This window comes from Chrysochloris asiatica, unplaced genomic scaffold (genome assembly GCF_000296735.1).
Source record: "Chrysochloris asiatica unplaced genomic scaffold, ChrAsi1.0 scaffold00387, whole genome shotgun sequence".
NCBI lineage: Eukaryota > Metazoa > Chordata > Mammalia > Afrosoricida > Chrysochloridae > Chrysochloris > Chrysochloris asiatica.
In genome coordinates, this window is record NW_006408905.1 from 244,457 (window position 1) to 269,670 (window position 25,214).

General features: G+C 35.0%; 1 protein-coding gene across 1 annotated transcript in view; it reads left to right on the forward strand.

Moving 5' to 3' along the window:
* Positions 1-25,214, forward strand: part of ZDHHC17 (zinc finger, DHHC-type containing 17) — a 170,483-nt gene that overhangs the window by 124,187 nt on the left and 21,082 nt on the right. The window contains exons 6-10 of the mRNA XM_006876515.1: positions 1,077-1,141; positions 2,080-2,242; positions 8,279-8,404; positions 18,839-18,981; positions 20,346-20,446. Of these exons, the coding sequence (XP_006876577.1) occupies positions 1,077-1,141; positions 2,080-2,242; positions 8,279-8,404; positions 18,839-18,981; positions 20,346-20,446 (598 nt within the window). The remainder of the gene's footprint in view (positions 1-1,076; positions 1,142-2,079; positions 2,243-8,278; positions 8,405-18,838; positions 18,982-20,345; positions 20,447-25,214) is intronic.

Sequence of the window (25,214 nt, forward strand, 5' to 3'; positions counted from 1 at the left end):
AGCCTTTGGTATGGATTTACATCTCAATGTAAAGAAAACAAAAATACTCACCACTGGACCAATTAACAACATTCTTATCAATGGTGAAAAAATTGAAGTTGTCAAGGACTTCATTCTTCTTGGATCAACTATCAACACTCATGGAAACAGCAGTCAAGAAATCAAAGGACGTATTCCATTAGGCAAATCTGAGGTACAAGACCTCTTTATAGTGTTGAAAAGCAAAGATGTCAGCTTGAGGACTAATGTGCGCCTGACCCAAACCATGGTATTTTCAATAACCGCATATGCATGCGAAAGCTGGACAGTGAATAAGGAAGTCCGTAGAAGGATTGATGCTTTTGAGTTATGGTGTTGGAGAAGAATATTGAAAGTGTCAGGGGCTGCCAAAAGAACCAATAGTTTCGTTTTGGAAGAGTGGAGCCAGAGTGCTCCTTGGAGGCCAAGATGGCCAAACTTTGTTTCTCATACTTAAGACATATTATCAGGAGGGAGGAACCAGTCACTGGAGAAGGATATCATGTTTAGTAAAGTGGAGGGTCAGAGAAAAAGAGGAAGACCCCAATGAGATGGATTGGCCAAGTGTCATCATCAATGGACTGTAGTGTGGCAACAATAGTGATGTTGGCCCTGGATTGGGCAGTGTTTCGTTCTGCTGTGCATAAGGTCACTGTGAGTTGGTATCGACTCGATGGCACCTAACAACAACAACAAGAAGTGGCTGTCCATTCAGAAGTAGTCTGCCTCTCCTTCTTTTTAATGTGTCATAGTCTGGAAACTCCACTGCAACCTGTCCACGGTGGGTGACCCTGCTGGTATTTAAATATTGGTAGCATAGCGTCCATCATCACAGTAACACACAAGCTGCCACCACAGTATTACAGACTGACAGATGAATGGTGGTAGTGTTAAAGTTGAGAAGGAAAAAGTTTAATGAATCAGCCTTGATTAAGAAGTAATTGAGTGGTAGTATTTTGCTTGCCCTATGATGTGTAAATTAGATTTATTTTTCGAAGTAACTTTGTTAGAACAGTACAAGCTTTTATTGTTTGACTATATTCTTTTTACTCAACCAGGATGTAGATATGATGGATCAGAATGGAATGACACCCTTAATGTGGGCAGCTTATAGAACACATAGGTACGTAACCATTATGGATTAATTCTGATTATTTTTACTTATAAGTGGAAATCAAGTTTCTAGAAAAACTGGTTAATGTTACACTAATGTTTACAGGTTTTATTATGAATATTTGTTAGATACCATACATTTTTGTGGGAGAAAGATGAGGCTTTCTACTCATATGAAGGTTTTAAGCCTCAAAAACCGTATACAGGGTAGCTTTGAGTCAGAATCGACTCAGTGGCATTTAACAACAACAACAACATACATTACCTTTTTGATTGCTCTATGTCTCTAACCCTATTTAATAAGTTTAGTATCATCTGTCTGTTCCTCTTAACAATTTCTGTAGCTGGAAGATAAGTTTTTTTCTTTTTTAAAAAATATTTCCACATGATTTGCATATTGTAAAATATAACATTAATTGATAAATTGTCTCAAATAATTTTGGAACATGCTAGATTTAAATCAAAATTTTCGGATTACTTACTTGTATAGGAATCAGTAAGGAGCTCTGGTAGCATAGTGGATTATGAGCTGGGCTACTACGGCAAGGTCTAATCTATCAGTCATTCCTCGGGAAAAAGATGAGACTTTGTGCTCCTATAAAGATTACAGCCTTGGAAACCCCATGAGGGTCACTATGAGTAGCAAGTAACTGGACAGCACACCCCCACCACCATCATCATTGAAATCAGTGACACTGATATGCAGATCAAAAAGTAGAAACTGCTAGTGCCAAGTATGCTATCCCTTGGAACTTATATGACCTTGTATAATGTTGTACATATTGTATACTTCATCTTAGAATATTTTCTCAATACTAAGTGTAATGTTCATTATTAGGTTAGCATAGATGGAGTGTAAGTGTAGCCACAATTGGTTTAGTATCTTTAATGATTTCTATAATTGAAATTAGGGTTGTTGTTGTTGTGTTTTTTTTTTTTCCTTTTCAGTGTGGATCCAACTAGATTGCTTTTAACATTCAATGTTTCAGTTAACCTTGGTGACAAGTATCACAAAAACACTGCTCTGCATTGGGCAGTGCTAGCTGGGAATACCACAGTCATTAGTCTTCTTCTGGAAGCTGGAGCTAATGTGGATGCCCAAAATATTAAGGTAAAAATATCCATTTTGATCATGGGAAGTGTGGTTACTGATGTATGAATTCCTCAATAAAACATAGATGTTTCATAAGCTTTCATAGTTGGAAGAAATATCATACTTAAGCTTAACTATTTGCTCCCATTCAAGAATTATTTTTGAAAGACCCGATTTTTACACTGAAGTAGTTTTTAGGTTCTGGTAACCTTTTATTACTTAATTCTTACTGAGTTTTGTAAACTAAATTATATAATCTATTTTTGTAGGTATAGGGTTTCTTCAATAATACCCTTACAGAGTCACAAGTTGAACTTACTTTTAGGTAAACCCATTGTGAATAATATATTTTAGTTAGTTCTTTGATTTGGTCATTTTATTGTCTTAGGTTTTTTAAAGTTAAAGATTTTAAAATTTGATAAAAACCTCTATGATTTTGAAAAATTTTCCACTAAATTCTGGACTAATGCAGGAAAAGTAGACAAATTTATTTAAAAGCAAAGCACAGTTATCATTTATATTCTGAGCATTTAGAAATTTGTATAGCCATGGTATTAGTGTAGTTTTCCAGATACGTTCCAAGAATCCCCATGGATACCAAAATTCTTGGATGCTCAAGTTCCTTATGTAAACTGGCATTAGTATTTGCATATGACTTATACACATTATCACAAATCATCTTTAGAGTAGTACTTACAATACCTAATACAATGTAAATGCTGTTCAAATGGCACTTTTGCTCTCTGTTAGCCTTTGAGGAATTGCTTTGACCACTTAATTGCTTCTTAGGAACCATTTTTTTCTCCAAAATATTTTTGATCCACAGTTGTTTGACTCTGCAGATGCAGAGTCCATGGATATGGAGGGATGACTGTACCTTAAGAAGAATCTATTGGTAGTCTCAAATTTTGGTTAACCATTCTCATTTTTAAAGTTTCAGGATGTGCCATGCTTTTCAGCAACAAATATTAAAAGAATATTTCTGAGAAATGACAAAGTTTTAACATCATCTTTTCCTAATGTGTATTCATAGGATAACTTTGTACCCATTGAAAAGTATTTTTTATTTTTGACTATATAATCCATAGTATTTTGAGTCATGGTTCTTAAATTTATAAGGCATATGTGCTAAGTAAATATGAATAATCTGTTATGGCCAATCAAAACGTAGGTTATTACCTGCTGGATCAGGGCATCTCTTATGTTTCAGTATGCATTCTTTTTCAATTTGGTTATTTTAAGAAGAGAAGGTAAAACTACATAAAGAAGGATAAGTTAGACTTATCTGGAGGGTAATTTAAGATTATAGTCCATCTTTAGAAATGACTAATTATAAATACTGTAATTAAAAGGAAATAGTTGCAAAATTTTAAGAAATTGGGAAACCATATTTTTCTTTCTTTTATTTTTAAACATTTAAGCCATCGTGTCCCTACTCAAGTTGATCAGCATATTTTCCAGTAGACATAGGGAAAGAAGATAGTGCCTGACATGTTTTGGGCGCTAAATAAGTATTTGTTGATTGAATGAAAATATTCATAGTTTTAACTTTATTTAAGCTAGTTTCCATGACTCAGCTACTGTACTTCTCTGTAGGAGGAAATTTTTGCTTTACCAAAGATTTTTAAATAGGATGCTTTGAAAAGTTCACAATACTGGAATTACTAGATAAGGATAATTCCTAAACCCTAACATATAAGGTAAGGGACAGTTTCACTGAAGCAGAGCAATATTTGCATAAGAAAAAATTGTCTTTGCCCATAAAGATTTCTAGCCTCTGAAACTATATACAAGGTTGCTGAGTCAGACCCGACTCCACGGCACACCACCACCACCACCACCACCAGGGAGTTAGCAATGCTCAAGACAGATTGGTCCATATTCTCTCAAAACTTAACTGAGGAAGTAACAATAACTAAAAGAATGAAAAAACAAAACAGAAATCCAGAGGCAAATGTGATAGAACGATGAGAGCTGAAAGACTACCTCAGGTGAGAATGATTTGGGAACCTCTCTGAGGAAGTTGACATTTGCTACAAGACTTGTATAAGATATGTGGGAAGAATTTTTCACATGGAGGGAAACTGAGGTTGCAAGATCGTAGGTTCTATCAAGCCTATCATGTTTGAGAATAGAAATAAAGACCTGGAGTGCAGTAGGCAAGGATGTGAAATCATTGAGAGAAGCGGATGCTAGATCATGTAAGGCTATGATTGTTGTAACTCATAGCACCCCTGGATAGGGTTTCCAGGGAGTGGCTAGTGGGTTGGAATCACTTACCTTGTGGTTTAGTAGCCCAGTGTTTATTCTACGGTGCCACACCAGGACTCCATGATACGATCAGTAACTTTAATTGTATTCTTATTTATAGAAAAAAGGATTTATTTAGGCTAGCTCTGTGATTGCTTTTTGTTTTAAATATTTTTAAAAACATTAGTTTGGTTGTTGTATAGAGAATACATTGAAAATAGAATATAAAGAAATGGAGATTAATTAGGCAATTGTACAAAATCAGGCAAGTGATATTTAAATAAGACTAATAAGATAGTATGAGTAAATATGGATAGAAATCAATGGGTTTGAGATGATATTTTAGAGTAGAAATGAATATGCAGATTAGATATGGGGTGAAAGAAACCATCCATGATGATTTTGGGTTTTGGTTTTAATAACTGAATGGCTTGTGTGATACCATATGAGAGTTTGTGAATACAGAAGGAGAAATACATTTTTGGGGGGAAGGTGACAGGAATGGTTTTGTTTTGGGCATATTTAATTTGAAGTTTTATTTGTTTTTCCTTTTCAACTACATGGAATATCAAGATTATAAAGTAAACTTAAATAACTGCAAATTTTCAAAGGGGGAAGCATTTTTTTTTAAAAAAAAAAAGCCCAAAGATTTAGATTCATTGTCCAAGAATTTGACCAATAAAACTAATTTACACTTGTACATTTTTCTATTTTTTCATTTTAAGCCCTAGACAAGAAAAAAACAAAACAAGAAACCCTGATTCTTATCCCTGGCAATTCCATGTGTTAGTTATAGTTTGTGTTGTACTAGTTATGTAACCATTGTTGTTTTTGTTAGCTGCTGATTCTAACTGATGGCTACCCCCTGTGTGCAGTGTAGAACTCCATAGAGTTTTCATGGCTGCAAGCTTTCAAAAACAGATCTACAGACTTGTCTTCCTATTAGTTGTACCTATTCCTTCTAAAATAACTATTTTCTAAATAAAATTAAATTTAAGTTTCTTAGAAGTCTGTCTTGATATTAACTAGAGATTTACTCTCATAAATTAGTTACCCAAGTAAGGAATTATATTTTTATACTTTATAACCAAGTATTTTTGTCAAAATGTGATAGAACATGTTTTTGAAGACAGTTGGCATTTAGTCATAATAACTTTAAGATGACTATTTTGATCTTTAGAAGGATCCACACCAGTTACCCTTGAATCCATCTTATGATAACTCCATATGTGTCAGAGTAGAACTGTCATGTGTGTCACTAAAACTGTGTTCTATACGGTTTTGGGTTTCTCCTTTTTCGGAAGTGGTTTGCCAGGCCTTACTTTAAGTAGCCTCTAGGTGGACTCAAATCTCTAACCTTTCTTTTGTTTTGCAACTGAGCCCATTAACTGTTTGTTACCACACAGGAATTCCTTTAAAGGGTCAGAAATTGCCATGTACCCAAGATTGTTGTTTTTAAGTGCCGTAGAGTTGGTTCCAATTCATAGCTGCCATTTGTAGGGTTTCTAAGGAGTGGCTGGTGTGTTTGATCTTATGGTTAGCAGTGAAGTGCTTATCTTACAGTGTCGCACCATGACTCCATAGTTTAGAAGTTCTAAAACTGGGCTCTACTAGTGGATTTTGGGTCATAGCGTAGGTGTAGAAACCCCTGAAATAGTTTTTTTAAAGTTGTATATATTGTCACTTTTCTGTGTGAGATGATCAGTGGCTTTTATCAGATATGACTCAAATGAATAAAGACCACTACCCTAAATAATAAGTACATTAAAAAGTCTAAACCTTTTTGTTGTTGTTAAGTAACAACAATAGAAAAAATAGTTATTTGGAATATTAAGGGAAAAAGAATAAAATTAGAGCCTTTTTTTATGATAGTGTCTTATTTATGAATATAAAAAATAGCCTGACAGATTGAGTTTTGGGGGCACAATTAATTTCTAAAAGTGCTACCCACATATTTATTATCTTTGCAATATCATCAAAGGACACATTTAACTTGTGCAGAATGTAAAGTTACTGAGCTCTGTTACTAATATATTGAAATAGACTCAGATGAGGTAAGATAAGAAACTTGTTATCAGAAAACAGTTTCTATTACCTCTTTAAGTGCCTGACCTAGGTGGTCTCCAAGGAAGACTTCATTAGTTTTGATAGTGAAATTCAGCCTCACTTAAGCCAAACTTCAAGTAATCTTATATCTTAGTGATAATGTTCATCTACCAACACTGTAGAAGAAATTTTTTTATTATGAGTTACACAGTGAATAAATACTCCATGTAGAGTCTTGTTGTTTTTTGTTGTTATTTATTATTATGGCTGATACATGGAGTGATCAAATATAGATTTGATTCAGAACCCTGGTTTTAATATATTTATTCAAATAAATTGTTTGTTTATTTTGCCAGGTGAAATAAAGAACTATACAAAAACAGTCAGATGACTAGAGAAGTAGTTGAAAGATTTCTTAAAGCTCCCTCAATCTTTTTATCTAGGCAATCCTTAGGTGTCACATGGCCCTCTAGTGGAAGGGATGCTCAGCTGGACCGAGGCAACTGCAGAATATTCTCTGGGAGTTGTTACCCAAAGGGATTGCTTTTATTCAGGTAATCTTTATAGTTTGGATTAATTAGCTGGTTCTAATAAATTAGGTTATGGAATTTTGGAATAGGAAAGGAAATATTTTATAGTAAATAGCCCTTTTTGTAGCAGATTCAGCTAGATTAGCCCATTCCCTATTAAAAACCATTGAAACTGTTATTAAAGGGCTGTTTGGGCTTTTTGTTTTGTCTTATTGTTTTGTTATAGTTGTTGCTATTGGTGGTGGTAGTATGTTTTATTTTGTTTGTTACTTTTATTTTAAAATGAAAAAATACATAAAATGTATTCCAGTCTTTATATAAGGAATCATCCCCTATAAGTCAGGTACCCCAAGGCTCCTTATTAATTTTTTTCTTCATGTAATTTTTGTGAAATAAAATTTCAGTGTTTTCTTTTTCTATGTAATTCTGAATTCCTGAAATTTTGACAAACATTTAAATTTTTTCACTTTTTAAATTTAAAGTAGTGTTAAACTACAGAACATTTAATAGACATGTAGGTGTCTGATCGATTTGAGAAAAGGAAAGATAAAATTTTACATCAGTAAAGGCAAAAAGAAGCCTAGAATTAAAAATACTTATTTCTTATTTCTCACTTCCTTTAGTATATTTTAATCCTGTTCACTTATGACATTCTTTTTCTTGGGCTTAAAGAAAGTTGCTCAATGTAAACTTCACTATTTTCTGCTGTTTCTCATGTTTCTTTGGAAATTTCTGCATAGGTGAATGAATTTGAGATAGGCTAAGAATGTCATTGTGATAGAGGGAGTAGTAGAAGTTGACTTTTCTTTGTCTTATTATCTTCTTAAGACTCTTGTCATCACGGAAATGATACAGAAATTTCTAGCATTCATATTATAGGAAGATGTTTTTATAGGAATAACTCAAAATCTGTAAAGAGTATGAATGAAAATAAACTTAGTGGTATCCTCTGATCCAGCAAGTATTAAAATACTTACTTTTTGATTTGCTCTCATATGAATCAAAATTCAAGCAAAAATAGAAAATAGAGAATATGAGTAAATACGTTTTCTAAATTTTTTAATGGGAAAATATAACAAGAAAAATGTAATGATTTAGATTATTTGAAGAAATGATACTTTGTCTAATGTCAGTGAATTGATATTACAGTCTTTATTTTATAGAGATGTTTAGCTACAATAGTCTGCCTTTTATTTTAAAGGTGAATGTCTTCTACTTATATTATCAGGGTGAATCAGCACTTGATTTGGCAAAGCAGAGAAAAAATGTGTGGATGATCAACCATTTGCAAGAGGCAAGGCAAGCAAAAGGATATGACAACCCATCTTTCCTTAGAAAGCTCAAAGCTGATAAGGTAAACCTATGACTGAAGATTTTCAGTGTACAGGCAGACCCAGGGTTATGAATGTCTGATTTATTGATAGTGTTTGATCCTATTGTGTCCTTTAAACTAATTCTGTTATGGCAAAATAGTATCAAACCTCAAGGTTTTACGATTTGGGGTATTTGGCATAGGTAAATTATATGTTGAAGCCCTGAAATGAGAGACTTGGAAAAGATATTATTAAGTCCTTTCAGCAGCCTGATGCATGAGTTTGGGTTATTGACAGGACTAAGAATCGGGCTGCGAACCTTAAGGTCAGCAGTTCGAAACTACCAGCCGCTCCGCGGGAGAAAGATGAGGCTTTCTACTCCCGTAAAGATTTACACCCTCGGAAACCCTGTACAGGGTCGCTATGGGTCGGAACCGACTCGACGGCACTTAACAACAACAACAACAATAGAAGAGTGACACAAATTTATTTAAACCATTATGATTGGCTGCCATCTTTTAGCAGGTCACCTCCATCTTTGAGTAGGGCAGCACTACTTCGGACTGGTCAGAATCTGAGGGCAAGGGATTTGGTTGTTATGCACCATTTTGCAAGAGGGAGATTTAGTTTCTATCAAGGCTTCCATCCTTAATTTTTTCCATTTTAGGAATCTTTCCAATTTGCCATTTGTATTTACAATTCTGTGACACCAATTAGACTGATCAGATTTTGAAACCATCATCAGTATCAGTGTGAAATTTTTCATCACCATAAATATATATAATCAGTATAATAGATTGATGAGGGGAATTCAGAGAGATCATGGAAATATTGAATTAAAAGATAATGTAATATTTCTAGGAAATTTTTGAAGCCCCTCTTATGATAATTTAAAATAAGCTTCATAACCATACATAAGCTCTGAGATTAAGTGTTTGTAATTATGTAGCTTGTGCATTGATAGTTATTTCATTTTAGAAAATTTAGATTGTGAGTGTGACTTGGTTTTCTAGCTTATCAAGTATGTTCTGTATTTAAAATTAAACAATAAAAAGAATAAACTCTAGGACTCGCATTATTTCACTTAAGAACAAATTATTCAAAACAGAAGGAAAAAGTGGACCATGGTAGTAGACAGATATGGAGGACATCATGATTTTATAAAACTGTTTTAAAGGCTCTCTGATTTTTGTTGTTCTTGTTGGCTCTGATTTTTAAGGTGTTTAGAAGATATTAGACAGGCAGATTTAAGTTTAAGTAAGTGTTAGTTACTTGGATAATAGCTATTTTAGAGATATGTTTCTAAATTAGTATTTTCTCAGTAGAAACCAATGATTTCTTTTGTTAACAGTAAAAATCTTACCTTTTATTCTTTTTAATGTTATTTTTTAAACTATATAAAAATAGATAGGAAGATGAAGTAAGCATACTTTCCCTGTTTATCCTAATTAGTGCAACTAAAACTTGTTGTTGTTGTCGTTAAGTGCCGTGGAGTCGGTTCCGACTTATAGTGACCCTGCACAGGGTTTCCGAGAGCAACTAAAACTACTGGGCATTATATAAAAAACAAATACAAGAAGACTAAAAGATGGAGAAACGGGAGCTTGGAATGTGAAGAATGACACGATGTTGAATTTCCTGGGTTTTTAGTTTGTTTTTTGTTGTTGTTGTTTTGCTTCATGTATCCCTGACTATGAACTGGTGAAGCAAGCAACCATAAAATAAAAGTTGCCATCTAGTTCAGTCCGGTTTACTGGGGAATCCCATGTACTACAGAGTAAAATTGTTTTACATGTACTGTCGAGCAAAAGAACCACAAAAGAGGCAACTTAACAAGTCATATAACTTTTAGAAAGTAACACTTATACTTATCTACTCTATTATGGACTCTTGGTGTGGCGCTATAAGATCAGCAAAACACAAGGTTGGCAGTTCAAACCCACCACCTGCTCCTCAGAAACCCTGTACAGGGTTGCTATGATTTGGAAGTTACTAGGTGACACTTAACAACAGCAACAACTGTACTATAGCAAAATTTCGAGGGAAAAAAATGGCCTCACCCACACAAGCAAAGGACCAGTGGTGAGCTTAGATTTTTCCCTCTCACTGGGCTCTGATGAGGCTCATGTCTTCTGCTGGGGTAAAGTCAGAAAAGGCTAAGGGACTTTCATCCCTACTGGTTGGATTTAATGAGATCCCACTCATGGCTTTATCAGTGGAGACCACACATGGAGTAATAAGGAGGTATCCTTATGCCTCAGTATTAGCAGACACAGAATGTAGACCAGACCTAAAATCCAACACTTGTCCAACAACATTGAGGGGCCAATAGTTGAGGCCAAGTAGAGAATTCTGGACTTTTGGTCCACTTGACAGTAATAAAGAGGTGTCCCCCGCCTCTGTAAGTGGTAACAGAGGAACCCATCTAAAAGTGAATGTTTATATAAGATACATATAATACCCAAAATGCCCATGTTTCAGTTTAAAAAAATAATTTATCATACTGAGAACTAGAAAGATCTTAAAATAAATGAAAACATAATCTTAAATGTCAATGCTCTGATAACAAACATGTTAGAATTTTATGACAAAGATTTTAAAGTAACTATAGTAATAATAAAAAAGGAGCTCTGGTAGCATAGTGGTTACAAATCGGGATGCTTAACCTCATGGTCAGCAGTTCTAAATTACCAGCTGTTTTGTGTGAGAAAGATGAGGCTTTCTGCTCCTGTAAAGATTTACCGCCTCAGAAACCCTGTACAGGGTTCGCTATCAGTCAGCACCTACTCCATGGCACATAACCACCACCACAAAAATAATAATAGAGTCCTGGTGTGACGCTATAGGATACGCATTAAACCGCAAGGTTGGTTTGAACAACAAGGTTGGTGGTTGAAACTCACCAGCCACTCCTTAGAAACCCTATACAGGGTTGCTATGAGTCTGAACCAACTCAACAGCATTTAACAAACAATAATAAAAGTGCTTCAGTGTGCAATTATGAATATGCTTGAAACAAATGAAAAATACACTGTCTGTAAGAAAATAATTTCAAATATAACACTACAGGCAAGTTGGATATAACAGAATGGAAAGAGATTCATGTTAACCTGAAACCAAAATCAGACACAAACAATTAAAAAATAAAGCAAAACAGAAAAACTTTCTACCAATGTTACCCATAAACACTCAATGAAAAATCTCAAGAAAACCAAAGAGGATTTTCATTAAAAAAAAAAAAAAAACAACCTCTTAAAGAGACACTGTGCACCCTGATTATCATGAATGCAAACATATGGGCTATAAATGTATCATATCACTCTTGCTTTTCCTATGTTAATGTTATATTTAGGTTTTATGTGTTACTTGGTTGGTATGATTTGATAGTTAATTTTCTCATCGGAGATACCCCCAAAATTTCCCCATATAAATTAATGTTAATTGTTCTTCATTTAACACCATTTTAGTTTATGAAAGATTTCATACTAATGCTTACTTTTCAATGTCAGGAGAAACCTGTTGATCAGAAAGAAATATATAGACTGCCCCTATTTGTCTTGATTATCTACATAGAGAATCCCAAGGAACCTATCCAATGCGTCTTCCCCTTCCCCACCTAGAATTAATCAATGAGGTCAGTAGGTCACAGAATATAAGGTAGACATACAGAAATCAATTTCATTTTTATATACTTGCAAGGAACATATGAACACTAAAATTAGAAATACGGTGCCACTGAAAATGACCAAAACAACAAAAACCCACCACAGTAAGAAATGTTGTTGTTACGTGCCAGTAACACAGTGACTTTATAAATGCACAGCAGAACGAAACACTGCCCAGTCCTGCGGCATCCTGACGATTGTTATTTATTTAGGCATGAACCCTTTGCTGCTGCCTCTGGGTCAATCCATCTTGATGGGGTCTTCCTCTTTTTCACTGACCTTCTCCTTTACCAAGCATAATGTCCTTCTCCTTCTGATAGCATGTCCAAAATATAAAAGATGAAGTCTCCCAATCCTGGCTTCCAAGGATTATTCTGGCTGTGCTTCATCCTATACAGATTTGTATGTTTTTCTGGCAGTCTGTCGTATTTTCAGTATTCTTCTCCAACACCATAACTCAAATGCATCAATTCTTCTGTGGTCTTCCTTATTTTCCAGCTTTCACATACATATGAGGCTCTTGAAAATACCATAGATTGGATTGTTGTTATGTTGTTGTTAAGTGCCATCGAGTCAGTTCCGACTCATAGCAACCCTGTACATGGTTATTGCTGCTGTTGTTGTTGTTGTTGTTAAGTGCTGTGGAGTCGGTTCCGACTCATAGCGACCCTGCACTGGGTTTCCGAGGCTGTAAATCTTTACAGGAGCAGAACGCCTCATCTTTCTCCCGCGGAACAGCTGGTAGTTTCGAACTGCTGACCTTACAGTTCACAGCCCGATTCGTAACCACTACGCTACCAGAGCTCAAAAATGTCTTCAAACTGACTTCTTTGATGTTTACATTTTAAGAGGTCTTGTGCAGCAGGTTTGCCCAGTGCAATATGTGGTTGATTTCTTAACTGCAGCTTCCATGAGTGTTGATGGTGTATCCAAGCAAAATGAAGTCTTTGACAACTTCAATCTTTTCTCTATTTATCATGATACATTATTTATTTGTCTAGTTGTGAGGATTTTTGTTTTGTTTAGTTTCAGGTACAATTCATAGTTTTTTATCTTCTTTAGTGAGTATTTTAAGTCCTCTTCGTTTCCAACTAGCAAGGTTGAGCTTTTATCCAATCCTGATGCCATCTTCTTCATATAATCCAGATTCTCAGATTATTTGTTCAACATACAAATTGAATGAGTATGGTGAAAGAATATAGCCTTGGCATGATTTAAAACCATTCAGTTTCCCTTTGTTCTGTTATAATAACTGCCTCTTTCTCTTTGTCTGTGTACAGGTTCCTCCTAAGCACAAATTAATTTTTTTGGAATACCCATTCTTTACATTGTTATCATAGCTTGTAATGATCCACATAGTCAAAAACCTTTACATAGTCAGTAAAGCACAAGTAAACATCTTTCTAGTATTCTCTGCTTTCAGGCAAAATTCATCTGATATCAGCAGTGATATCCCTCATTTCACATCCTTTTCTGAATACAGCATGAGCTTTTGGTAGCTCCCTGTTGATGTTCTGTTGCAGCTGTTTTTGAGTTATCTTAGGAAAATTTTACTTGCATGTGATATTAATAACCTTGTTCATTGATTTCTGCATTCCATTGGGTCACCTTTCTTTGGAATGGACATAAATAGGGATTTCTTCCAATCAATTGGCCAAGTAGTTGTCTTCTGTATTTCTTGGGAAAGATGAGTAAGTCCCTTCTCCAGTGCTGTGTCAGTTTGTTGAACCATTCCAAAATTCTGTCAGTTCCTGGAGCCTTATTTTTCTGCAGTGCCTCATTGCAGTTTAGACTTCTTCCTTTTATATAATCCTCTGCTTGAACTGGTTGAATGTTGATCAATTCTTTTTGGTACTGGGACTATTGCTTTCATATTCTTTTTTTTTTAAGTTTTATTGTGAATTGAGTGATAGTTTACATGGGAGAACATTGGTTTTACACTCATCCTATCATATTTTGTTTCACTGCAATTACAGTTTCCTCCGTGCACATCATTCCACAGTATTTGCTTTTATTTCCTCTGTTTTTGTTGTGTTTTTTTTTCAATGTACACAAAAACACGCAGGAATATATAATTATTTAACCAACCAAACAGCACATTCTGCAAGCCTGCCTCCTGGCCTCCAACTCACAGCCTTTCTTTCCATGTCTAGAGTCCTCAGCTGCTCTATCACTCCATGTCACCATCTCTGCCTTCATCTCTGGTGTTGCTGCTTATCTGGATAGGGTCCCACATTCCGCTCAAGCTCTTCTTCCTTGATGGTCCTAGGGTCCTCTGCTCCTATCATTTAAGATTAATTACTCCCCCTTTTTTGTTACAAAACGTGTACCTTTAGAGTTGTGACAATTCCAATCCATCATGATAACAGTTACTCACTATTGAATCATAAGAATCTTATCCCTATTTCCTTTCACCAGACCTGTGTCTAGGCAAGATTCTACCTTCCCCCGCACACTCTGAAACTAAACTCCCTGTTGAAAACTTGAAAGCCAGTCACTTTGTGCCGCTATAGTCCCCATTTTAGGTAGCCAATATCTAAGTGGCTCATCCCTATCAACCTTACATAGAGCAGGCATAGGATTGATCCTTGATGTGAAGACTCTTTTCTTTTCAGTTGGTAGTTTGAGCTCCTTTATCCATAAGTATAGGTCAAGTTCATCAAATTGTAGCAATTTGCACTTGTTTCCTTTATAAGTTTTTTCTTTCTTTCTTTCTTTTTTCTTCTAGTTGAATTCTGATCATCAAACCACCAAAGCTAGGTCAAATGGGTACTATCTGCAAGTTTGAGCGTTCTTGTGCATCTCCTCTCACTTCATATCTCTGGATGCTTCACTCTTGGCTCTAGCCCTCCATGGCTATGTCCTTGTCCATGGGCTCAGGAGTTCCCAGGTCTCACCATACTTTGGAACAATCAGCTCTTCCTCTTCTCTCTCTCATCTCTAGGTTGACGGGAGTATATACTTCCATGTTCTTTTGATGCTTCCTGTATCATTTAATATTTTACTCTTAGAATCCTCCAATATTGCAACCTAAGACTTGAATTTATTCTTTAGTTCTTTCATCTTGAGAAATGATGAGCGAGTTCATCTCTTTTGGTTTTCTAATTCCAGGTGTTTGCACGTTTCTTTATAATACTTTTCCTTTTGTCTTTCTGAGCTGCCCTTTGTAATTTTCTGTTTAACTCTTTTAGATCATCCTTTCTTCTATTCATTTTAGCTTCTCTATGTTCAAAAGCAAGCTTCAGAGTCTCATCTGACATCTGTTTTGGTCTTTCCTGTTTCCTTTGTATTCCTGATGTCATTCCACAACTCTGGTCTTTGGTCATTAGTGTCTAAATGCATCAACTCTATTCTTGAGATGGTCTCTAAATTCAGATGGGATATACTCAAGGTCATATTTGGCTCTCATGGATTTTGTTTCATTTTTTTCAGCTTTAGCTTGAGCTTGCATATGAGTAATTGAAGGTCTGTTTCACTGTCCGCCTCTGGCTGTTTGTTTGTTTTTTGCTGATGATATTGAGCTTCTCCATCATCTTATCCCACAGATGTAGTCTGTGTGTGTTCCATATGATAAAGTCTATATATATAATTGCCTTTTATGTTATTGAAAAATGGTGTTTGCAGTGAAGAAGTCATTGGTTTTGGAAACTTATACCATGCAATCTCTAGCATCTTTTCTGGCACCAAGGTCATATTTTCCAACTACTGATCATTTCTCTTTGCTTCCAACTTTCACATTCCAGTCACCAGTAATTGTCAAAGTGCCTTGATTGCATATTTAATCAATTTTTGACTGAAAAATTGGTAGACTTCTTCAATTTTCTTATCATTGGCTTTAGTGGTTGGTGTAAATTGGAACAATAGTGGTATTAACTGCTCTTCCTTTTGTTGTTGTCAAGTGTTACTGAACCAATTCTGAATTGTAACAACCCAATACAGGGTTCCCGAGGAGCAGCTGGTGAATTGGGACTGCCAATTTGTGGTTCAAACTTACCTTCTATTCTAGTGCTTATCCTACAATGCCAGACCAGGCTCTCACTATATGTCTTCCTTTTAGACATGTTGTTGTTGTTAAGTGCCATTGAGTTGATTCCAACTCATAGTATCCTTGAACCACTTACCTTGCTATTCAGATCGACCTTGCAGGCCAGCACATTAACGGGTATTATCTGATCACAGACATCATTATATTTCAGGCTAGATCGTGAAATGTTCATTTTGGCAATGAATGCAACATCATTCTTTTGCAATGTGTCATTCCCAGCATGCTAAACCATATATGGTTGTCTGATTCAGAATGGCTAATGCCAGTCCATTTCAATGCTAAGTGGCACTATAGGGTGAACACTGGACTGCTGTCCACAAGTTTGGCAGTTCAAATCTGCTAGCCTCATTGTGGGAGAAAGATGAGGCTTTCTGGTCTTATAAAGATTTACAGCCTTGGAAACCATATATAGGATCACTATGATGTGGTATCAACTTGATGACAGTGAGTTTTGGTAATGTCTAGGATATTGATATTTTTGCATTCTTTTTCATATTTGATGACTTCCAATTTTCCTAGATTCATACTTGTACATTCCATGCTCTGATAATGAGTATTTATAACTGTTCTTATACTCCATCAGCAAGTGAAAATCCTGAAAGCTTTACTCCATTAGCATCATCTTGGTTAATTCTACTTTGAGGAGGCAGCTCTTCCCCAGTGGTCTTCCAACCTCAGAGGCTCATCTTCTAGAAAGCAGACACTGATCTAGTCACTGCTATTCATAAGGTTTTCAGTGGCTAACTTTCCCTTGTCTGTTTTAGTCTGGAACCTCTGCTGAAACCTGTCCACCAATGGTTACCCTACTGGTATTTTAAATATTGGTGGCATAACTTCTAGCATCATAGCAACTTACAAGCCACCGTAGCAAAACAAGCTGCCAGATGAGTTGGATTCATATAGTGATGGAAATTTTCTTTATCTTGCCTATATCAGTGTCAGTATCCTGGTTGTTAAACTATACTGTTTTACAAGATATTACCCTTGGGGGAGCCTTATTAAAGCTTTATCAGGATCTCCCAATATTATTTCTTATAGCTGCATGTGAATCTGTACTTTGTTCAAAACAAAAAAAATGTAATAAAGAAATAGATTACTAAATCGTATAGTCTAGAAAATGGATTTATAGAAATTTCCATATGAAAATGATGGAGAAAGTAGATTTTCCATAACCACATAGCAGCACGTTGCTATAACCTCTTTATAAAGTCATTTCTAAATGGAGGTCTTCAAAAAGTTAGTAAAAAATACCATTGTCATTTAATTCCATTTTTCCACCTACTTTTGGAAGCCCCCTCATGTCTGTGTATGCACATACATGTGTTATATGTATGTGTGTATGTGGAATCCTGGTGTGGCGCTATAGGCTAATGCAATGGACTGCTGATCACAAAGTTGTGGTTCTCTTAAGTTTTCAATGGCATATATATGGCTATATATGTTATTGAAAACCTAGAAAGCTGCATAATAAAACCAAAAAAACCCAAACCCATTGCCATCAAGTTGAATTCTGATTCATAGCAACCCTGTTGTTGCTAAGTGCCGTCAAGTTAGTTCCGACTCATAGCCACCCTGTGTAGGGTGTATAGGGTTTCTGAGGAGTGGCTGGTGAGTTTGAACTGCTGATCTTGCGTTCAGTGCATTATCCTGGTGCGCCATACGAGGACTCCATAGCTACCCTGTAGGACAGAATAAAACTGCCCCATAAGGTTTCCAAAGCTATATATTTTCACAGGAGCAGACTGCCACAATTTTCTCCCTCTAAAGGATGGTGGTGGTCTTGTTAAATGCCACTGAGTCAGTTGCAACTCATAGTTTCTTTGTATAGGGTTTCCAAGGAGCAGCTGGTGGGTTTGAACCGCCTCGCGGTTAGCAGTCCAGTATGTATCCTACCGTACAGCCACACCACCAGCCTTTTGGTTAGCATCTGAGTGTTTAACCACTGCCCCACCTGACTTCATACCCTACTCTTGTTTTATGTATGTTTTAGCTTGATTTCTTAAAAATGACAGTGGCTTATGCTGGGGAAAGACATAAAGCCTTAACTAAAAATAAACTGAATTAAATATCATCTTAGAAAATACTTTTTCAAATTGCACATGTCCACATTCTCGCCTAATATTTGCTTTCACCCATTCTCCCTCTCTACCAATTATAGTCTCCATGGCTTGATGTAAAATTCTCATTACTAGACATGAAAAAGAAAAAGTATTAGTTGTTTTATTACAGGATAAAATTAAACAAAAAAATTAGCATGTTTAATTATTGTTGTTGTTTTAAGTGTTACTGAGTTGATTTCGACTCATAGTGACCATGAATAGGGTTTCTGAGGAGCAGCTTGTGAGTTTGAACCGCCGACCTCATTCAAACCAACCTTGTGGTTGAGTACTTCTATTGCGCCACACCATCTTTCTAGTAATCAGTCCCCTTGTTAAAATGGAGAGGTTTCTGTCATTGAATGGTCTCTTTTCTAGCCAGGCCAAGTGTTAGAAGGGGTACTCCATTCACCTGTATCTGCCTTTATAGAACCCATAGATGTAATTTTTATTCTCCTTTTTCACTATTTTAATGAAACATTGAAACTGTTTAATGTCAGTCTATTGAAGACAGAGACCAGTATCTTGAGCAGTGCCTGGCAAATAATTGGCACAGTTGAGCGAGTGAATTTCACTCTTTCTTGCATGTTTTTGTAAAGGTAGCAATGGTTCACATCTAAGTTTCATGAAACATGCAAACATTTTGATTAATCCTTTGTTTCTGTACAGGAATTTCGGCAGAAGGTTATGCTAGGAACTCCTTTCCTAGTTATTTGGCTGGTTGGGTTTATAGCAGACCTAAATATTGATTCTTGGCTCATTAAAGGGCTAATGTATGGTGGCGTTTGGGCTACAGTACAATTTCTTTCAAAGTAAGTGTGCTATTTTTAACTACATTTTTAAAACTGTACATGAAAGAACATAATTTAGGCCCTGGTAGGATAAAAATAATGTTTTGTATGTTTAGAACACTGCTTTTATGTAACATGTTTAATCTTAATTGTATAAAATCTTTTGACAAGATAATATGTGAAATCTTTTAGATTTCTTAACATTATGTAAGTGATTCTAAAGATAATTTCCATGACAAAAGTCTAGCATGTTTAATTTTTAAGCCTAAAATACATTTTAATATATATTTGAAACATTTTAATAAAAGTGATTTTGGATTTGTTGAACTCTAAATGTAGCATGCGTATTGCTTATTTGTAGATATAGTAATTTGAATATGTGAACTCACCTTTCCATAAGTATCAAGAATTTTATTTTCATTGAGCATAAACAGTAGAACAAAGAAGAGTTTTGATTTTAGGAGTAGTGTCTAAGAATAATTATGAAGCAGGTGCAGTTATTTAATTCTCTTCTTCCTTTTTTTAAAAACTGTTCCTTCTACCTCAGCATCCCATTGCTCTAAAGCTGCCCCATTTAGGACACTTAGGCAGGCCCCTAAGATCAGACCTTTTCTCCTAATTTTCATTCCTTTAACACCTTGTTCTCAATATTGAGTTTCATAAAAAAAAAAGGTCTGAAAATAACTCAAAGAGGTGAGAATGACTAGTAAATCACTAAGTGTTAATCCTTAAGAAGGGGTTTAATTCCAGATAGTTGATCTCGTTTTAATATTTCTTACAGCTCAGAGAGATACGGACAGGAAGTCGCCTGTCTAGCTTGAATAGATGGTTAATTCTACTTACGTTTAATAAAATTCATTAATTTTTATTTTGCCTAAAATTTAAATACTGTAGATACTGACCTTCAGTTCCACTAAGTTAGTTTGTTTCATAAGAAAAGATGTGTCCATGGTTTTACTGGAGTGTGTATTTAAGGAGTAATAATGATAAAATATAGAGAAAAACTTGATGATTGCTTTATACTAATTTGTCAAAATTGTAATACATCTTTGGTGAACAATATACTGAATAAATAGAGTTACTTTGTATAAAGTGAAATTTGCTTTTCAGAGAGGAGTAAATTGAAATTATGAAGTTGGAAAATAGATGGAATAAAATTTTAATCTTAGTGAATTAGAAATGTTTAGAACATGGTTAAGTCATTTAGCAATGAGTTTATTGTTGATTGCCATGAAAACTGTAACAGTACATATAAACATCCTAGATTCTGGTTAAACCAATGCTTCTACATGCAGAACATAATATAATTTTCATTTAAATGAATTAAATACTAATTTTTTCAATGAAATATAGAACTCAAACTTTATAAAACTCATGTTTTACAGATCCTTTTTTGATCATTCAATGCATAGTGCATTGCCCCTTGGAATATATTTGGCAACCAAATTCTGGATGTATGTGACGTGGTTCTTCTGGTTTTGGAATGATATCCTTTGGTTGAAAGGTTATGTCTAGAGCAATTTTTATTTGTTATTTAGCACTGTTGTTGTTGTTGTTGTTAAGTACCGTGGAGTAGGTTCCAACTCATAGCGACCCTGTATAGGGTTTCTGAAGCTGTAAACTTTACGGGAGCAGAAAGCCTCTTCTTTCTCCTGCGGAATGGCTGGTAGTTTCGAACTGCTGACCTTGAGGTTAGCAGCCTGATTCGTAACCACTACGCTACCAGAGCTCTTTTTTACTAGGACTGAACTATTCATGATTTGTTATAGTAAACCAGTATTCCTAGAAGAATAATAAATGTGAACTATTCTAAATATTATTTTTAAATTTTAATGTTTAAGTGGATTTATTTGATAACTGCTTTTAATAGCCATAACGCTAATGATTAGTACTAAAAGGGCATTATTTTCAATCATTGCATTTATTTAATCTGCATTCTACTTCAATTTAGTAGATGAAAAAAATTTAGGCTTACAGAGTTAAAGTATTATACTTGCTCAAGGCCACACAGTTAATCTCTGTAAAAACTGGAGTTGAAATCCACATTTATCTGACTCCATAATTAATGTTGTAAACCTCTCTATTAAACTGTGATTTTCATGTTTTAGTATCAAACTATTTTCTCTGAATATTTTGTAAATATCACAGCTTATTATTTTCTTGTAGTTGGTAACAAATTTTTTCATAGATATTTCGTATCTCTTTTGCTTAATGAAAAGTATGTAACACTATAACTTTAAACCTTTGCTACCTTCAGTAAATTATTTCAGTATAGAGTATTTCTTAAAAAATAATATAATTTGAATTGTGTGCATGTGTGTGGACTATGAATTGGGACAATTTAAAATTTTGATTATATTAAAAAGTTGAATTAATTTGCGTAATAAAGGTTCATGTTTTAAAACACCTCTTTGTTTTTAAAATATTATAAAAAGCACATGTTTTACATAATATGCAGTGTTTGGTGACTTGTAACTGTACACAGTTCTAATTAATAGCTCATTTCAATTCCTAGTCTTGTATCTGTATACTTACTTTTTGTTAAATTGCCTTGTAGTTTAATTTGCAAAGCAAATGAACTTGTTTCATTATTTTTAGAAAATTTCAAACTTCTTTATACTTCTTTAGTGGAAGTAACTATTGAATTTTTCCATGTTTTGATTTTCACTAGCTTATTTTGGCTTTGTAGTGTGCTTTAGGGATTTGTTAGTTAGAATGGTCTTAATTGGAATATTTAGTATAAGACACATCTGCTTTTTTAATTACCTTGTATATTTTAAATTTATAATATATAGACATATTTCCTATGTAGTGCTGTAGGATCAGCACTGGTTGTAAACCACAAGGTCAGCAGCTCAAACCCACCAGCTGCTCCTCAGAAACCTGTATAGACAGGGTCACTGTGAATCTGAAGCTACTTTACAACAACAGCAACAGCAAAATTGAATATTAAACTTTATTAATTTTTTGAAGTCAGATTTACATCTCAAAATATTTTTAGGTTGTTGCTCTACTCCTAATCTGAGTTATACATGTAAATGGAGAAAAGCAGGAAAATACTAAATTACCAAATAATTAATATTTTTTTTATCAGAGAGCATTATATAGTATAATTCTAATTTCCCTTCCTATTTCTTGTCTTTATTTGTGGAGAATGCAAAGTGACTTAAAATGAGGAGTTGAGAATATAAGAGATAGATTTTAAAGGGAAGGGCCTGAGTATCTAGTCTAATGGAATAATTTTGCCCTCAAATAGGTCGGTGTGTAAGTCATTTTTCAATGCATTGAATAAATTGCATGTATTAGTTTTTAAAGTAAAAATTGCAGTATGGAAGTACTAAGTTTTATACTTTGTTTATATATAGAGGGAGGAAATAGTTCTAGCTCATAGAGTTCTTGAGAAGATAAATATATGTAGCTTAGAAAATACCTGATAGTAATATGTGTTTAATAAATGTTACTATACACACATGAGGAGATCTGGTAGCATAGTGGTTACGAATCGGTCTGCGAGCCACAAGGTCAGCAGTTCGAAACTACCAGCTGTTCCACGGGATAAAGATGAGGCTTTCTGCTCCCGTAAAGATTTACAGCCTCGGAAACCCTGTACAGGGTCGCTATGAGTCGGAACTGACTCCATGGCACACAACAACAACATACACACATGACTTTTCAAATCTAATTAAGTTTCATACAGATGGACTCTAAAATGTGCAATCAGAATTTCTTTTACTTGAATGTTATGTTAAGGAGCCTTGGTAGTGCAATGACTTAAGCTTTTGGCTGCTAACCAAAAGGTCAGCAGTTCGAGCCTACCAGATGTGGTAGTCCACTTTTGTAAAGATTTACAGCTTTGGAAACCCGTTGGGGCCATTTTACTGTGTTCTGTAGGGTTGCTATGAGTCAAAACTGACTCATTGGCAATGGGTATATGATTTGGTTTGGGTTTATTGTGCTCTGGAGTATGGAATAAAATCATAAATATCTGATTATCAACACAGGAACCTTATGTTGTTCTAACATAAAATGCCTATATTTCCAGGCCGTGTGTGATTTTGGAATTAAAAGTTTTTAGTATGAAACAGTATTCTGTGGAGATGTGTACTTAAAACACATCATAACTTAAAAGAAACTGAGATCAGCAAGAGACTGGTAATTCCTCAGAGTTGCTGCCATTTTATATCTGTTCCTTAATCATTACTTTTTAACATGAACCTCATGGCTTTTACTTGTCTCACATCCTTTGTGCTTGTGTTATAACTTACTGCTCATTTCTGTTCCTTTCCTACAGGTGATTTAAGCACATCGCCACAGCATCCTCAGTTTCATACTGAAACAGCAACATGTTAAAGAACTTAGTGTATGAATTTCATTCTGTTTTCCTGATTTTAAGTTCTGGTTAGATGTATATATGTTTTAAATAGTTAAATGTAAAATATAATAATAATAATTCCATAAACATTTAAGTTAAAATGCTGTTTTAAATACTTGTTTTATACCAAATTGAAAGGGACCATTTAAACATGAAATCATAAATTAAAACTGAAACAAAAAGATACTTTTGTTGCCTCTAAAACTGGCAATATATATATTTTTTTCTTTTATTTTTTCTCAGTCATACATTGTTGTTGGTGGGGTTATAAATTGGTTTATCTTTCTGGAAAATAATCTGGTGGTATGAAAGTATGTATCAAGCTTTAAAATGTTCATGCCCAAAGATATTATTCTCATAATATTTAATGATACAGGAAATTCCACTGAAGACTTTGGAGAGGTCAAATAGCATAGGAAATAAGAACCTGGGTTTTAGCACTCACTCCACTACCTACTCACTTTGGACTACTTAATCTCATAGGGTTCTTGTGCAGCTGTAGATTCTGTTACTATCTAGTCAATGATTCCAACTCATAGTAATCCTACGGAGCAGAGTAGAACTGTTCCATAGAGTTTCCAAAGCTGTAAATCTTAATAGTAACCGACTGCCTCATCTTTCTCCTGTGGATTGACTGGTGTGTTTAAACTGCTGACCTTTTGGGGAGCAGCCGGGCATTTAACCCCTTAGCCAAGGGTCCTAAATGACACATAATTGATGATTAATAAATATTATTTTATTATATTAATCTTAAAAATTAATTATAGTCTTATTTCAATTAGTAAGTGAAGGTGCCGTCTCTGAATAATGCCAGAGATTAGCATTCTCTGCATATTTGCCTAGCTTTATTCTTAAAGAGATTTTTAGCTAAATTTTGTTCTTCGCTGACTGTACCAGAATAATGATGCTGAAGGGGGTGAAGGCAAGGCGTATAGGACACTGGAGAGAAAAGGAAAAGATCATTCACTTTTTTTTTTTTTTTTTGAAGTGTAATTTTTATTTTATTTTCTTGCAGGTTAGTTTTTCTTCAGCCTTTAAGGGCGTAATTCTTTACATGGGCTTTAGTGGCGGTCGTGGGGCAACACCTGCAGGTCTAAATCGGGGTGGGGGTGTTCAGTCCTTCCGAGCTTCACGAGAGTGGTTCCTGACCACTTTGCTGTGAATGGCACAGCGCACACAATCATGTAGTTTCACGTACAGCTTGGGAAGCACGTATGCGTCAAAGACACTCGCTTCGAAAATATCGCTGATGGCTGCGGTCTCTACTATGTTGTTACGAACTTCTTAATGGCCTTGTCTCTGGGCACACAGCGGGCGCAGTTCGTGCAGCGAATAGGAGGCACATGGCCGCGGCCCTTTTTGGCACGACCGTGGTTTCTCCGTTTGTCATCTTGGAAGTGAGAACCCGAGAGAGCAAGAATTTTTAGAAACTATGAGATGATAATGGGTAGCTAATCATTTTTTTTTTTTTTTCCTTCTTCCCCTTTTTCTCTTGTATTTTAATATTTGTGTGTGTTGGGGGGGGGTGCTGTGGTATTTACCAAGCAAATGTCATTTTTTCCCAATCTGTGCTTCATAAGCAATGTAAACTGTGTCTACACATTGCAAATTCCTTGTATGATATTTATACCTACATAAAGTCTTAAAAATGATATTTGAACATACCAAATGTTTTCATCTCAGAAATGTATTGCTCTAGAAATATTGCTTTATTTTTCCTATTTTTTTTTATTTCCTTAAATGTCTTATTGTGAATTATGTGATAGTTTACATGGGAGAACATTAGTTTTACATTCATTCTATCGTATATCATAATATATATTGTATATATGTAATGCCATGATTACAATCCCCTCCATGCAATCCTTCCCCCGTGCCCCCC